This window comes from Carassius carassius, chromosome 34 (assembly GCF_963082965.1).
Source record: "Carassius carassius chromosome 34, fCarCar2.1, whole genome shotgun sequence".
NCBI lineage: Eukaryota > Metazoa > Chordata > Actinopteri > Cypriniformes > Cyprinidae > Carassius > Carassius carassius.
The window spans coordinates 4,938,313-4,954,220 of NC_081788.1; the positions used below are offsets into that span (position 1 = coordinate 4,938,313).

General features: G+C 38.5%; 2 protein-coding genes across 4 annotated transcripts; one reads left to right on the plus strand and one right to left on the minus strand.

The window, feature by feature from the left end:
* Positions 1–895: 895 nt before the first annotated feature.
* On the plus strand, positions 896–4,492 carry LOC132115354 (syntaphilin). 2 transcript variants are annotated; one of them, XM_059523792.1, is made up of 4 exons: positions 896–1,001; positions 1,199–1,327; positions 2,158–2,307; positions 2,603–4,492. In XM_059523792.1, exons 1-4 carry the CDS (start codon positions 958–960, stop codon positions 3,858–3,860), a joined length of 1,581 nt encoding a protein of 526 aa, XP_059379775.1. In that variant the 5' UTR covers positions 896–957; the 3' UTR covers positions 3,861–4,492. The 2 variants fall into 2 exon arrangements, with proteins under 2 accessions (XP_059379775.1, XP_059379776.1); XM_059523793.1 differs by having other exon boundaries at positions 924–1,001; positions 1,202–1,327.
* Positions 4,493–5,759: 1,267 nt separating this feature from the next.
* Positions 5,760–7,943, minus strand: LOC132115355 (peptidyl-prolyl cis-trans isomerase FKBP1A-like). 2 transcript variants are annotated; one of them, XM_059523795.1, is made up of 5 exons: positions 7,865–7,943; positions 7,612–7,659; positions 6,845–6,957; positions 6,411–6,560; positions 5,760–6,110 (listed from the first exon to the last, which is right to left on the minus strand). In XM_059523795.1, exons 1-4 carry the CDS (start codon positions 7,899–7,901, stop codon positions 6,432–6,434), a joined length of 327 nt encoding a protein of 108 aa, XP_059379778.1. In that variant the 5' UTR covers positions 7,902–7,943; the 3' UTR covers positions 5,760–6,110; positions 6,411–6,431. The 2 variants fall into 2 exon arrangements, with proteins under 2 accessions (XP_059379778.1, XP_059379777.1); XM_059523794.1 differs by having other exon boundaries at positions 6,386–6,560.
* Between the last annotated feature and the right edge of the window lie 7,965 nt (positions 7,944–15,908).

Genomic DNA, 15,908 nt, shown 5'->3' on the forward strand with positions numbered 1-15,908 from the left:
AGCACCATAAAAGTGATGCATGCACTGTATAACAACTCTTCAGAGGTTGTAGCATTCTTCAGCTTTGGTCTGTAACATGGCTTCAGAATGTCATATGACTATCGTACACAATTCATATGGCCCACTTTTAAGATACTTTTTGATTCTATGAATTCTACACAACCATTTGTTTAAGTGACAGTAAAGACATAATGTTACAAATTACTTCTGTTTTAAATAAATGCTGTTCTTTTAACTTTATTTTTATCCTGAGGTTTCCACAAGAATATGAAACAGCAAAACTGTTTTCAACATTGCTAAATAATGTTTCTTGAGCAGCAAATCCAAATATTTGAATGAATTCTGAAGGATCATGTTACTCTAAAGACTGATGACAGTATCTGATGACAGTAACAGGAATAAAAAATGACATTTAAAAATATGTATTTTGAAATAAAAAAACAGTCATTTTTAAAGTGTAATATTTCAGAATATCACAGATTTCACCGTATTTTTGATCAGATAAATGCAGTCTTGGAAAACATAAGAAATTTCTCTCAAAAACCTTAAAAAATCTTACCAACTCCAAACTCTGAACAATAGTGTATATACTGTAAAAATAATAATAAATAAAATCAGATTCACTGCTTATTTCTATTTCCAAAACTTTTTTTCCCATTAATCAAAGTCATGTGGTGCAGCCAACCTGCAGAAACATGCTTTAAAAAACATAAAGAAATGACCTGCAGACCCTCGGGTGTTACGGTCACCTAGTCTCTTGAAATATAATCAGACTATTTTGTGTTCTGTTAAAAAAGGTCCCTTTCCCTTTAAGTACCAAGATATTAATATTGTGTCATTCAAATGTTATTTGTTTTTTTTTCTGATTGTATTTCATATTCTGTGGTGTGTGTGTGTGTTTGTCTTAGAGAGATCTGTCCTTGTAATCGTGCCGTTACGAGGTGTCGGTCCTCACCCATGTCCCACTCTGCGAGCCGAAAGCCATCTGCTGGTTCCCGCAGGTAATGCTCCCTTTCTCTTTTAACACACACAATCAAACGCATGGAAAGTTTTCTAGCCTGATTATTATGATGTGATATTTCATTCAGTGGCAGTTTGAATTCCTTTAAAACACATCCAAGTTGCACTGTGACAGCCTGTTTGATATGGACGTCAGAGCTCAGCTGTCTCTGTGTGTGTGTGTGTGTGTGTGTCACAGAAGGCCTGCTGCCCCAAGCAGCACTCGACACTCGCATGGGGACTCGTCTGTCCGTAGCAGTTACTCAGCAGTATCCTGCAAGTGCACAGAGAGCAACACTGTACCACGCTCCAACCCAGCCACACCACGGTGAGCGGCACACACTCAAAGGCAGATTAGATTTGTCTTCCATCAGGGTCGTGTTCCAGATTTTGTATGGTGGCAAAAAGTACAGTGCAAAAATAGAATTAATGGAACTGACATGACACTATATCCATTTAAAAGTCTGGTTACTTGTGTCCTCACGTCGTCCCAAACATGTTTTTCTTTCTCTGTGGAACACAAAGGGAGGTTTTTTTGTAGAATGTATGGGCTGCTCTTTTCTTTATCAAGGTGAATGGGGAGAAGGGCAAAAAAGGACAAAGAAAGACCATAAAGGTAGTTTGAAGTACTCACACATTATATTCCAAGTCTGCTTAAGTCATACAAATAGCTGTTATTCACTGAAAATCCAAACCTTTCGCAATTGCATTTGTGACTGACTCGACGTAAATTTTATCTTTCATTTTTGTGAATGGTGTTATGCGTAAGTTGATTTCTTTGTCAACCCTATTGCAAGTCCATTACGTTATGTCAAGTACATGGGAAAAGAAATTCATGATCATGTAAAATCATGAAGTAATTACTTTTCTGTTATGTCATGATCACAAGAAAATTAAAGATCACGAGAAAAAAAAAAAAAAAAAAGATAATGCATTGCCTCCTAGGGCTTCCATAATTGTCTCTTTGGCAGAAATATATAATCTGTTGATTTTTGTGAAAATGAGGAGGGTAAAGATCCTTACTGCATAAATTTACACTGAGAGTTGCCGAACCTAATAATTATACTTAGGGCTTATCAGGACTGTTGACATGTTAACTATATTCAAATTATGAGATCCATCACAATTAAAGATTATTTATTTCTCTCTCTGACCCAGACGGCAGACAAAGTATGCCACCTGTAGTGAGAATCACGGGATCCGTCCGCCTGCTCCTGAGCAGTATCTCACCCCACTGCAGCAGAAGGAAGTGTGCATTCGTCACTTACGAGCTCGGCTGAAAGAAAATGTGGAAAGGCTTCAGGACAGGTCAGTAATGCTTTTATCTCTCAACAACATGTCAGCGGAGTTTAATAGAGTATCATACATGTGGTTATATACAGAATACAGCAGAACCTACCCTGCATTTGAATATGCCTACAAATATGTCAGAATCCATAGTATTAAACATTATCATACTACACACATCCATACCATATAAAACATACTTTTTAAAGGATGTGAAGCAAGTTTCAAACCAAATGTAGTATCTGCATAACACTACGCATTTTTCAGACACAGCACAAGATTTATTTCTATGCCCATGTTTTTTTAACCATGGCAGAGACTCTGTGATCGAGGAGTTACGGATGCAGCTGACTCGGATGCAGGAGGATTGGATTGAAGAGGAATGTCATCGCATAGAGGCCCAGTTGGCCCTAAAAGAGGCCCGGAAGGAGATCCGGCAGCTTCAGCAGGCTGTGGAAACTGTTAGCTCCAATCTGGGGACCCATGAGGCAGAACAACAGGACTGTAAGTCTGAAGGTCTAGGCGTCGGAAGGATAGGCCCACGATTTGGAGCATCCAGGTCTTGTGGCTGCTCTCCGGCCCACACCATGAGCCGCAGTGCCACCTTCACCAGGCTAAGCAGTGACACGTCAGCTGGCGCTTCAGATCGCAATGGAAACATACGCTCTGATCGCTACATCCCCGCCAATAGAGGGGCGATGACATTACCAAGAGGGGACGGGCGTACTCATCTACTTCTGGAAGCAGCTCTACTGTCTGAGCAAGTCCCTCACGCAACGCTATGCTCCTCTCTGTCACGATCCTCCACCTGTGAGAGATTGTGCAGCGGAGAGGCAGTGTTGCCCATCAGCCGATCCTGCCATGCCGTTAACAACAACTGCAGCTGTATTCCACATGCCTACCTCCCACACCACCATTTGTTTCTGCACCTCCCACAGGAGGAAGCACCACCTCCACCTCCTCCACCAGCGCCCCCTAGTGCATCGGAGGTCAGTGACAGGCCAGGGTACCGGTCACAAGCCTGTAGCCCCACCATAACCTGGATCTCTGAAGAGGGCGGAGGTGAGGAATTGAGCATCATCACTTCAGCAACTTGTGCACCAGACATTACTGTAGCTGAACCACAGGTGTTCTCACCATCCTCTGCAACTACTTCCCCTGCTCAGCTGTCTTGCATCACAGAAACTTTGCCGCTAGACAGCACAGTTGAATTTTCATCATCAACAACAATGCCGACAGTGTTGACGAAGCCACAGGTTAAACAACCTTGTCCCAGAGTGCCACCACCACAGGAAGCAGCGGTAGTAATGGTCAGTGATGAAGATGGAGTGGAGGAGGATGCAGAATCAGCTCCCCCTCAGAGGAGCCACTGGAGCCGTTATTTCCTGATTGACCTCTTAGCGGTGGCCGTTCCTGTAGTTCCCACACTAGCGTGGCTTTGCCGGGGATCACGGAATAAAGGCATGCCGGTGTATAACATGGGCTCCCTGTTGCGCGGCTGCTGTGCCGTTGCTCTGCACTCTCTACGACGGGTTGGAAGTCCCTCAGGAACAGGAAGAGCTAAACCTATCTGATAGCATTACTGTTCCATCAAAATCTTGTAACTGCACCTTGAGTGGGGTCATTTGTCCTTTATCTAGCAGTTTGGGATTTGTATTTATTTATTTTTGAACCAAAGAGGTCTAAATCCATCACACCAATGCTTGTTTGGGACAAAGATTGAGGGAATGTTGCTCTGATTTGCACAGACACTTACGAGGTTTAAGGGCGTTGTTCATTTCCACCATTTGTTTTCCTTTTCCTTCTGGTTCTCTTATCTGCTGTATTTCCGCCCATTCCTGGCTGAAACTCAACTGAAAGTACACAGTCAAAAGTAGCTGCAAACACGAGTCCAAGCTGAGCAGAGAAGTCACAATGTACAGATGTTTAGGCCTTAATATTTAAATAATAATAATAATAATTAAATGCCTCTAAATATCATTCTTATGTAAACTGTTCTATTGAACTGAACTCATTGTTCTCGTTTCATGAGTGGAGCCTGCTCTCAAGAAAAAAAATTGCATGTAACTTTAGGTAGGTTACATAGACATTGGTGTGAACTGATCTTCATGAGAAGAGGACACTTCAGGTCCATAGCGCAAACAAGTAAGTGTGGCTAGGCTTTCAAATTTTAAACCTTTACATACCTGTTGCTAAGCAACCATTGAGCAAATCCATCTAATTTCATAAGAAACAGAACTTTTCACAATGTAGACACAAAATTACATGTTTAAGTGTGAAAATAAATTAAAGGCATCCGGCAACTTTGCTGCTTGGATCTCTAAAAAAACATGCATAAGTCACTATTATATCTTAAAACATTGATCCTTTTATGATGAAATATCTTAATGTGGAGTGTTAAGGATAACTATTCTGATGTAATTCTAGACTCAATTTATGTGTCAATTGTTGTATCGGTTACACAACGGTGTATTCTTAATATGAGCAAAAAGAAACTGCTTTAATATGCTTCATTATTTGAATTGTAGAAAATATTGCTCAAATGCCAGATTTCTCTGAGAAAGCGATGAAAGGTGAGGCCTAAGATGACTTTATTAATCTGTCCTTTGTTTGGGTGGTAGATGTTTCTGTTCATTAAACTCAGTCTCAGGTGGAACTCAGGTGAATTGTACTAGAGAGGATGCAATCTTAGCGGAAACCAGTCAAAACATTCATTCCTTAGAAAAACAAAGGTTTATAAATAGTAGAACAGTAGTTGTGAAGATGTACATTTACTGTCATAATAGGCTTGTCTTTAAATCTCAAAATATTTCAACACACCACTCAGAAAACAAATGGGTCTTTAACTGTTGCATGCATACAGATTTCAGTAAACTATTAGGAAAATACTTGCAATTAATTCATGGATTTGTAAAGCCAAGTCTTCTGTTTCTTTGAAGTAGCACAAAAGAAAAAAACCTCTGCAATCATGGCATTCCAGTAGACTATTTTAAGGGCTTAAAATGCATGTTAGCACAATTACTCCTAGTTAGCTAGCTATCAGGAAACTTATAAAGATTCGGTTTCAAATAGACATTCACATAAAGAACTCTTCCTGATTTGCAGAGCCTTATTACAAAATATGATTGTGTATATAGACAAAGCCCATCAACACTCAACCCTTATTGTAAATTTGGATTGTATGGTTCAATTTGCCCCTTGAAAATAAAAATGTTTTCTTAAAATGACAGTGCTTTTGTTGTGCTAATGACTTTTTCTATTATTTACAGTGTCCTAGTCTGTCCTCACTTAATGCAAAACACTGCAACATGACAATTACAGGCAATCAGAACAAAACTGATCTTTAATATTCAATTATGCATTGTGGGATTTCAACCTGAGATTTCAGTGTGCACAAAATGAAATAGGGACCAATTGTCATCATCTGATAACACACCATTCCAGTTTCCCCAATCAACACATCAGAAACCAGCTTCATCTTTTTATAAACAATTTATTTTCAAGTAGTTTCGTTTTATACTTAACCAGATTTCCCCACCAGAGTACTTGTTACCAGCTCAGCCACAACCCTGTTGCTGTGATCACGTTTACAACACAGAAATCAAATATAAAAAGAGAAAAGGAAAGAAAAAAAAAGAAAAAACTGTTTCTTAGTGAACATCCAATAATTGAAGGTATACCAGTGATTATGTCAAGCAGAAAAGAAATAAAAAGGCAACCAAATATACAAATGCAAAACAGAGCTAAGCTAAGTGGTATCGCTATTAACACTAGTCCCTTTTGAGGATCACATGCATGGAGCAATGTTCCTTAAAAAGGTTGACCTGGAAGAAAACAAAGAGAGAGGTTTATTAAACAACTAAACTGTGTTCCCCAAAGGCCATAAATATGATTATGAAGGTTTAATCTAAGAGCCTGTTAAATAAACTCTACAGGATGTTTAAGACCAAGACTACAGCTGTTAGTTATAAAAGTTATCCATGCAACTGGAGGAACCATCTATGACGATAAAAAATTTGTACCTTCTTAGGTGACATGCAGTCATAAAATGTATTAAATACCAAGAAACAACAACACAGATGTGGAAAACTGCACATACCCTGAAAGAATGAATAGGGAATAACCTGAGTCCAAATGTGGGGGCTTTACTCCAAGCCAATCAGCTCCACATCAAATACGAGGGTTGCGTTGGGAGGGATGATGCCCGGGTGCCCCTTGCTCCCGTAAGCAAAGTCCGGAGTGCAAGTCAGCTTTGCACGCTGGCCCACACTCATCTGTTTCAAGGAGAAGAGGTCAGTTTACCAAATTAAGTCACAAGTAACAAACAATGAATGGAGGATAAAAGAAGTGATACTGCTTGGTTATCAAAACCACAATAGAGAGATTGTGTGTACTTGTCTGTTGAAGCAAAAGGGGGAATTTTCCAATTAGGCCGAGACCTACTTTATGAACACACTGTGTGGCATTAGATAACAGCTTGATGTAGGTCAGGCAGTTTTATATTGAAAATCAAACCTATTTTTCAGAGGATATCAAGAAGAAATGGTTTGTTAATTACCTGGGCTACTCCTTCATCCCAACCACGGATGACTTCCTGTTTGCCAATTTTGAATTTGAAAGGCTTTCCCCGGTCCCGGGAGGAGTCGAACTTGCGTCCATCTGTCAGAGAGCCTGAGAAATTAGAGAGAATTAAAAGAGATTAACAAGAAAAGCTGAATACGAAATCATTTGATTTTCCATTCATTTGGACTGTACAGGAAATATTAAAAACAGTCTTCCATAGCTGCAGATCACAATCCTTTGGATTCATCAAAACAGTCTGGGTTGAAAGCACAATGACCGTTTGAATGGAAAAAAACGTGCGCGTAATAGAAGCCGGATGTTCGAATCAAAGCGTTTTGACAATCGTGGGCATGTGCAAACCAAAGCGTTCTGAAAATCACACCCACGGAGGATTCGAACTGCAGAACATTCAAATCTCAACATTCTGAGCATCATACGCGCGGTAAAGACGTTGAAATGTGACGTTCTCCAAAGACGTCTAGTTTTGACGAGGCTGCCCGCTATTTTCACGGTAATATAAACACCGTATGTCCGCGAGAACAGGCCACGGTTTCCAAATCATGTGGTGTTCGAACGCATTTATCAGATGAGAATAAAAGCAACGATCAAATATGTAGCAAACATTAAATCTTGTTAAAAATACTAACGATTGAGAGCGTTGTGGAGCCGATCTCGGATGCGAAAGTGTCTTTTGTGTCAGTGCGGCTAATCAGCTAATGCTGGCTAACACCCTTCATGCGATTCATCACTTATCAAACTTACCCACGTAGTGCACGACACACGTCTGTCCTTTTTTAGGGAAAGTGCTTCCTGAAATCCAAAACAAGAAGAGAAGATGTTAAAAATGCACGGCAAATCCTGTGGGAAGATGTTAGTGTTTAAGTTAGCTAGCAAGCTAACGCCCGTGATGCCCAAGACAGGCAAAATGTGTCGATTTTAAATGCGTCTCATTTAATATTTAGAAGAATTGAGGCTTGTGAATTGTCGATGGGATGCTATTTGTGGTGCAATTTACCGTCTCCAGGAGAAATGGTTTCAACCTCGACTCCCATCCTGACTGCTTGTTTCGCCTCCTGAAGCTCTGACACAGAATGCGCTGAGAGCACAAGCCCGCTCCGCGCCACACGCGCGCACACAGCGCCGCCAGCGGACAGACGCCGAACTGCGCTCTATCAGACACACATCGACAGATACCTGACAGATACACTGTGCATTAACCACGGGTTCAACTCTAACCCCATTTAGTTCAACGACATTACTCTAACTTGATATTAGCCACCACTGTCATAAATAACGTATTTGTATTTCTGATCATTGTGTGATTATTTTAATGCATCTGTTTCTGTTTGCACTGTACACCACGTACACTGGACTTGTAACCCGAAGGTCGCAGGTTCGAGTCTCGGTGCTGGCAGGTGTTGTTTCTTTTTGCACTGATAATCATCTACCAATTCTGTCTCCATCACAAGCATATCATCTTTTGTAGGCTATTGTTAGTTATTTACACTGACTGACATCTTAAAAAAAACTTTAACATATATTATATAATACTGAATCTGATCTAATTAGATTACATTTGACCTAACTCTTTTATCACATTAATTTAAATAGGACAATCATGTACCCTATTGACAAACAAATGCAAAGAAAAAGAAAATGTATTCATTGTTATTAACAACATAAAGTGGATTAAACTTTACATTACGTCCAGGTTTAAATTTATTATAATTAAATAGTTACATTTAAATAAATCACTATATAAATCACTTAAACATTTTTTTAAATTGAATATAAAAAAATAATAATCTTTAATTTGACTACCTGTATGTCACGTGACCATTAACCAACGTCAGAGAACTGAGAGCATGCAAATGTTGCTTAATAATGAACTCATTACCTTAAAATCTCAGGAGTTCAAGTAAATATATTGGACGAAAAATGTTTTGCTGACAAAAAAAAGTTTGTGAACCCCTGCATTAAATGTAAATAAGAAATAATGTGATTTTGTGCATTTTAATGTGTTTGAACGAAAAAAGTATTCCCAAAACAGTAGACTAATGATTAAATAACCCATTGAGTGATAATGAAAAAACACTAATGTAATGCTTTTAGATATCAGATTATGAATGCCAAAATAACCTTATATAATTCATACACTGCATGGTTGAGTATATAATGTATGAGTAAATAGTGTATTTTGCTTCATTTGGGACACAGCTATAGTCTATTTAACACAGACAATGGAACTCATCCTGTTTGGTTTTCCTGTAGTTTTAAAGCATTTTAATTATGAAATTATACAGTTACTGTGTGTGTGTTTTAGACAAATATTAATAAATCTACATTAGTGGTGACACATTTTTAATGAATCCTTTTTTAAGTTACATCGACTGTCCATTCTGCTTTGAGGATGATGAAGTGGCAGTATTGTGTCTTAGGCTACTCAATGTTAACTTCATGTTCATTTTATCAGCATTGTCATGATTTCCCACACCCTTGTGCATAAAGCAAATCACAGCCGGGCTGATTGATAAGTTGTTCCGAAGTTTGTTTGTATATTACTAAATTACATTCAGTTCAGATTAATGTGAGATATTAAGATGGTATATTATTCTAGTCTTTGATTTAAAAATGAAAGTCTGACTGGAGTCAGTGATTTGTTGAATTATGGGGACATTTTCCTCTTATAAAATGGCAAGTGTGCCACTCTAAGACCTGGAAAAGAAACAAAGAAAGTGTACATTGTACTATTATTAACATTCATACATCTTATAAGATTGAGACATTGGCTGGCACTCATATGTCTTACCTTGTGTTTCCAAGATCTTATTTAATCTGCTTCCGATGTGCTTTATTGATTGGGTACAAATAGAAAACTAAACCCACCGGGGGCCCAAAGAAATTTCAGTGCCAAGACAACTTCATTCGCATAACTTCATGCACCTGCTTTATATCCCGTGAAGCTTCGAAAAAACACATTGCTCAGTGTAAATATATCAAGGTAAACATTTCAGACTTCCACAAAAAAGGCTGAACTATTGCAAACATGAGCTTGGTTTTGTTTTGGACAAACATTCTTGCCTGACAGTATTTAAAAACTTGCAGGACACAGAGCTTGAACAATCGAACTCGAATTAAGTGCCGGTGTCCTCAGAATCTTTAAAATGGACTGTCTGTCACTTTAAATCAGGCATTGGCTTAAAGAGAGTGAGTGCTGACTCACTGTGTCATAGTGGAGAAGCCAGCAGACAGGCCTCCTACAAGCTTCTTACAAAACCTCGAGCAGGAAAAGAACATTGCAGGATGGGTTCTGAACAGAAGACTCATCCACTACATCTGCAGCATTGACCTGAGCAAAACATAGCATTTAAGGCATTTGATTGATGTTTCACATAACTCAAACCACCATAGGGAGTAGGCTGGTTGTTAGGATGTTCAGGGTGGTGTTTAGTGCATTGCTGTGGAATTTCTAGGGTGTTGCGTACTGGCCCCATTTCAAAATCTCTACTTTTGTGTAAATCGATTAGATTTTGTCACCCAATATATCATTCAGTAGGCAAAATTGTACACCTGTTTGCGTATAGAAATAATATCACATCTCATGTAATGCAGAGTAACCATCAAGTAAAAACATTTTAACATATCGTCCTTGCATCTGAATGCAAGTATACACATCTTAAACATTCTGTATATTTAAATCAATTAATTACTTAAAAAACATTTACTTGTGGAACAAAATTGTTATTCTATTTTTTTTAAATATTACTTAGCAGTGATAGAATTAATAATAAAATGTTATAATTAATATAATAAAAAATAAATGAATGAGGCTTTGTTATGGAGGACAGCTGTAAGACTCTGACATTTCTGACTTTCCCCCTAAAAGTATGTTTGTGTAAATTGCATTTTAATGTATTCTGAAGACTAAGCGAAAGTGATGTGACATTCAGCCAAGTATGGTGACCCATACTCAGAATTCGTGCTCTGCATTTAACCCATCCAAAGTGCACACACACAGAGCAGTGAACACACACACTGTGAGCACACACCCGGAGCAGTGGGCAGCCATTTATGCTGCGGCGCCCGGGGAGCAGTTGGGGGTTCGATGCCTTGCTCAAGGGCACCTAAGTCGTGGTATTGAAGGTGGAGAGAGAACTGTACATGCACTCCCCCCACCCACAATTCCTGCCGGCCCAAGACTCGAACTCACAACCTTTCGATTGGGAGTCCAACTCTCTAACCATTAGGCCACGACTTCCCTAATAGATCCATACCAAAAAAAAAAGCATTTCATTAACCCATCTCCCATTTAATACTCTCTCCCTAAGCAGTGATGGTCACATTCGCAAATATCACTAAGTATATGACCTCTCCATTGTGTAAAATTAATGACTGAAAAGTAATGCAACGTAATAAAACAAGTGCACATTTTCCCTTTAAAATATAAATATTACCAAAAGAGATGGCAATGTCCTGCATAAACCTTGTGAAGATTTACTGATGGATCACCAAGTGTTAACTCTTCATGGCGAGGAATGCTTGCCTGAGTAGCAGAGATGAACAGTGTGAAGTGGACAGATCTAGGTCTTACTGTTACTCACCATGGTACCAAGGACAGTGCTACGAAACTAGATCCAGCCAAAACACACATGACCATGCACACTGGAAAGCTCTCTGGCATGGAAACTAGGACCACCAGAGCTGGTATGAGAAGCTATGGAGAAACACAGGCAAATTACATATTGCCATAAAAAAGTTAGGTTTTTAAGGTTGGAATAAAATTAGCTCAAAAAATAGCTCAAGTTTGTGAATCTACTAACCCAGATCTTTAACCACCTGTATTACTATGTACGTTCTCTTCACCATCACCATTAAACAGAGGGATCTTACAGCTAGACCTATAAACAGTGCCCAGCCTATATTTGCGTGCCAGCCTCACCAGTGTCATCTTTCACATTGGCACTGATATGGTAGCAGACAACTGTACGTACATTAGGACATCCAGTGAATTAAAAATCTAAAGCATCATTCCATTAGTGTAACTGATTCTGGTTTTGGCAAGATAAAGATTATAATGGCAATTATAAAATAGATATAAAAAATGTTCAGGTGTGTTTGATTAGGGTTGGAGCTAAACTGCAGGAAAGTGGACGTCGAGACCCAGAGTTGAGGACACCTGCTAACACTTGTGACACAATAACTAACACGTATGTTACTGTACAGTGTTGCTTTGAGTTTAATTATAAAACTATCACATACCAGTCTTAACAGTGTAGCTAACATGAGATACTGTAACTGAGCTCCTAGACCACATTAGTGCAAAACAGTGTAAAGTTCCCCAAAGACGTCTGGAAAGGAAGCCAAAAAGGTTTCAGCGACCACTAATGGAGCACTCTCATAAAAATGGAAGTTATTTTTCTGTATTAGTTCCTAGTTTCTAAATAACCATGATTGAAATGATGAAACCGCCTTTTTATACATTATAGAAGATAGGGTTAGCACTTACAATTGCTTGTCAACCTCGTCTTTTTGCTCTAGTTATTATTTTACATGTACATTATAGGTAAACCAGTCATCCGACAGTGGAGAACAGGAAGCTGGTGATCAGACTCTGGTACGACACACGGCCAATCAGCTTCTTCACAGCGTTCAGGTATGCAGTGTCTATGTGACCCGGAGCCAGAGAGAGAAACAACAATACATCTGTACAAAGCCATGAAATTTGACACTGAACTGGTGAAGAGCTTAAGGGCCAGTCTGATGAGATTTTATTTGTAAGCAATGAATTCACTTTAGTTTAAACATATTGGTTCACTGCCTGATAAAAAAAAGTATCCCATTTTGAAGTTGTTAAATGTCATTAAGGGTCTCCAACAAACCCGTGTGCTTAATATATTCAGGGAAACTGACAAAATGAAACATTTTTGGAATTGACTTGGGAAATGTACACCTCTTTGCTCTTTGACCCTACATTAGGTCTTTTTCAACTGTATTATCAAACAGTGATTTAGGTAGATGAAAATAATTTAAAGTTGGATTACATGTCAGACAGAACAGACACCATAAAAACACTCCCTAAGGTGTCAAAACAATCTCTAAATTACCCATAGAAACTGCTTTAAAAAGATTGATAGCAATTGTATAATTGACACGCTAAAAAGAACCAAAGTTACACCCTAAGGTTAAATACTTCATAGCTTTGTTCAGATCGAGCAAATATTACAACTAATGCTTTCTTTTGCGCACAGCAGTATAGTTATAAATAGTCAAATGCCTGAGTAACATCAGAACAGTTGAACTGCACAGTATTTTCCAGTGTGATGTTGGCGTGTAGGTGTTATCGTGTTACAGTTTCGTGCAGCGCTGTGCTGTGTGGGAGATCCAGTGTTTGGTCCACGTTCAGACAGGCTTGATCTCTGTCTTTGTTATACGCCCACAGCACCTGACCCTGAATCACAGCAGCCATCAGAATAGCTAACGCCTCCACACTCATCCCTGAAAGACAGGTGACGGCATCTGATAACACCAGCTACTGCTCAGATAAATGTCATCACACACATCCTGCCTAGAATTAGTTCTGTATATTTGATTTACTTATTTATTTTCAGTCTTGGTGGTGTAATAATAGGTTATATTGGCTCTGTTGCAAAACCTAGTGAGCTATCTACTGCCTAAATGGACAGCTGTTTTATGAGGCAGCATTCTACCCAAAATGTAACTTTGCAAGTGACTGATCTGGAACAAACTCTGTAGGTGGCAACCTTTGCCCCACACAAACCTGCTGTAGATGACTGAGTGCCGCTTGTAATTCTAGCATAAAGCATCAGCTTGTGAATAATTAAGCAAGCTGCATTGTTTAACAGGTGATCTTTTCGGTATACGCTATCATTCAAATGTTTGGGGTTTTGAATTTCTTTTGTTTTTGAAAGAAGTCTCTTATGCTTAACAAGGTTGCATTTATTTCATTTAAAATACAGTATAAAAGAGTAATATTGTGAAATATCTGTATAGTTTTAAAATAATTTTTTTTAATGTAATTTATTGCAAGGCTTAATTTTCAGCATAATTACTCCAGTTCTTCTGTCACATGATCCTTTTGAATTTGATGTTTTTTTGTAAACGTATGTAACTTATGATCCAATTAATGCATCTTTGCTGAATGAAAGCATTAATTTCTTTCAAAAAGAAAGTTCCCCCAAACTTTTGAACAATAGTGTTTATTACAATTGCATTATTTCACATTTTATTATTTGCATTTAAGTTAGTCGGCAATGTATCAAATATTTGTAAAGTAGTTACATTTATGTTAAAGATTTTCATCTAATATTTGATTTGATTTAAGCTTTATTTAAATTTAATATCCTCGAAATTACTCCTTTTGTGTACCACAAAAAAGTCAGGTTTGAAACAAGGTGATTATGAGAAAATGATGAGTGAATTGGAATATTTGAGAGCTGACGATTGAAGTGTTCTGTCTCTGAGCTCTCTTCCCAGAAACATGTGAGGGATGTATAGCACTGCAGGGAGCAGAACGCTCTCTTTAAAGAGAACAGCACATGAAAGACGTGTGGGAAGCTGTGTGATGTAACAGCCATTTGACCTCAATAATGAACACTAGAGTGGCGCTAATGGAAGCCGGCTAATTTTGCTATTACATAAAAAGCATCACATGGTAAAAGTACAGGGCATATGTTAGTGATTGAGAGAATAAGGAAGGAAGTCACTCATGAAGGTCTCAAAAAGACAGCTGATGGTTAGGTACTAGGGAACACTGAAGGCTGAGCTCCTTGCATTGTGGGGTATGAACCAAAGGAAGATGTAAGTGAGCCAATTGCATTGACAGCACAGCCCTGAGACGGGGACAACCAGATCAGTCATGTCAAGCCTGAACTACTTTTAAGATTTCTTGCAAGTCTTGAAAACTTAAAACATGCACAGAACCATTCAATTCTCTACAAATTAATATCATGTGTTATTTTCAGCTTAATGTCTATGATCATCTGTAGTATACTGTCTGTCACAGTAATTATGACTCGTACATCAATGTGTGAAAATAAACAGAAAATGCACTTACAGTAATACACTTACAGTGCAGAGGCCAGATGGTTTAAAAGCATAAATGACAAGCTTGTGTGTGTGTGTGTGTGTGTGTGTGTATATATAATTCTTTTAATTTACTTTTTTCACATTTGGAGTAAGTATGACAGGGTAAGTGAATGGGGATAGTAGTAAGAGTTACATAGTTAGAGTTACAAATGATCTGCTCTTATCATCTGATCGTGGGTGTATCTCTCTATTAGTTTTATTGGATCTTAGTGCTGCGTTTGAAACAATTGACCACAACATTCTTTTGCATAGACTTGAACACTTTGTTGGCATTAATGGAAGTGCATTAGCATGGTTTAAATCGTACTTATATGACCGCCATCAGTTCGTATCAGTGAATGAAGATGTATCATATTGATCACAAGTGCAGTATGGAGTACCTCAAGGCTCAGTACTAGGGCCGCTACTCTTGACGCTTTATATGTTACCCTTGGGAGATCTCATCAGGGAACATGGTGTAAGCTTTCACTGTTATGCTGATGATACTCAGCTCTATATTTCTTTGCGACCTGGTGAAACACACCAATTTGAAAAACTAATGGAATGCATAGTCGATATAAAAAACTGGACGAGTGACGAGTAATTTCTTACTGCTAAATTCTGAAAAAACAGAGGTGTTAATTATAGGACCTAAAAACTCTGCTTGTAATAACCTAGAACACTGTCTAAGACTTGATGGTTGCTCTGTCAATTCTTCGTCATCAGTTAGGAACCTAGGTGTGCTATTTGATCGCAATCTTTCCTTAGAAAGCCACGTTTCTAGCATTTGTAAAACTGCATTTTTCCATCTCAAAAATATATCTAAATTATGGCCTATGCTCTCAATGTCAAATGCAGAAATGTTAATCCATGCATTTATGACCTCAAGGTTAGATTATTGTAATGCTTTATTGGGTAGTTGTTCTGCACGCTTAGTAAACAAACTACAGCTAGTCCAAAATGCAGCAGCAAGA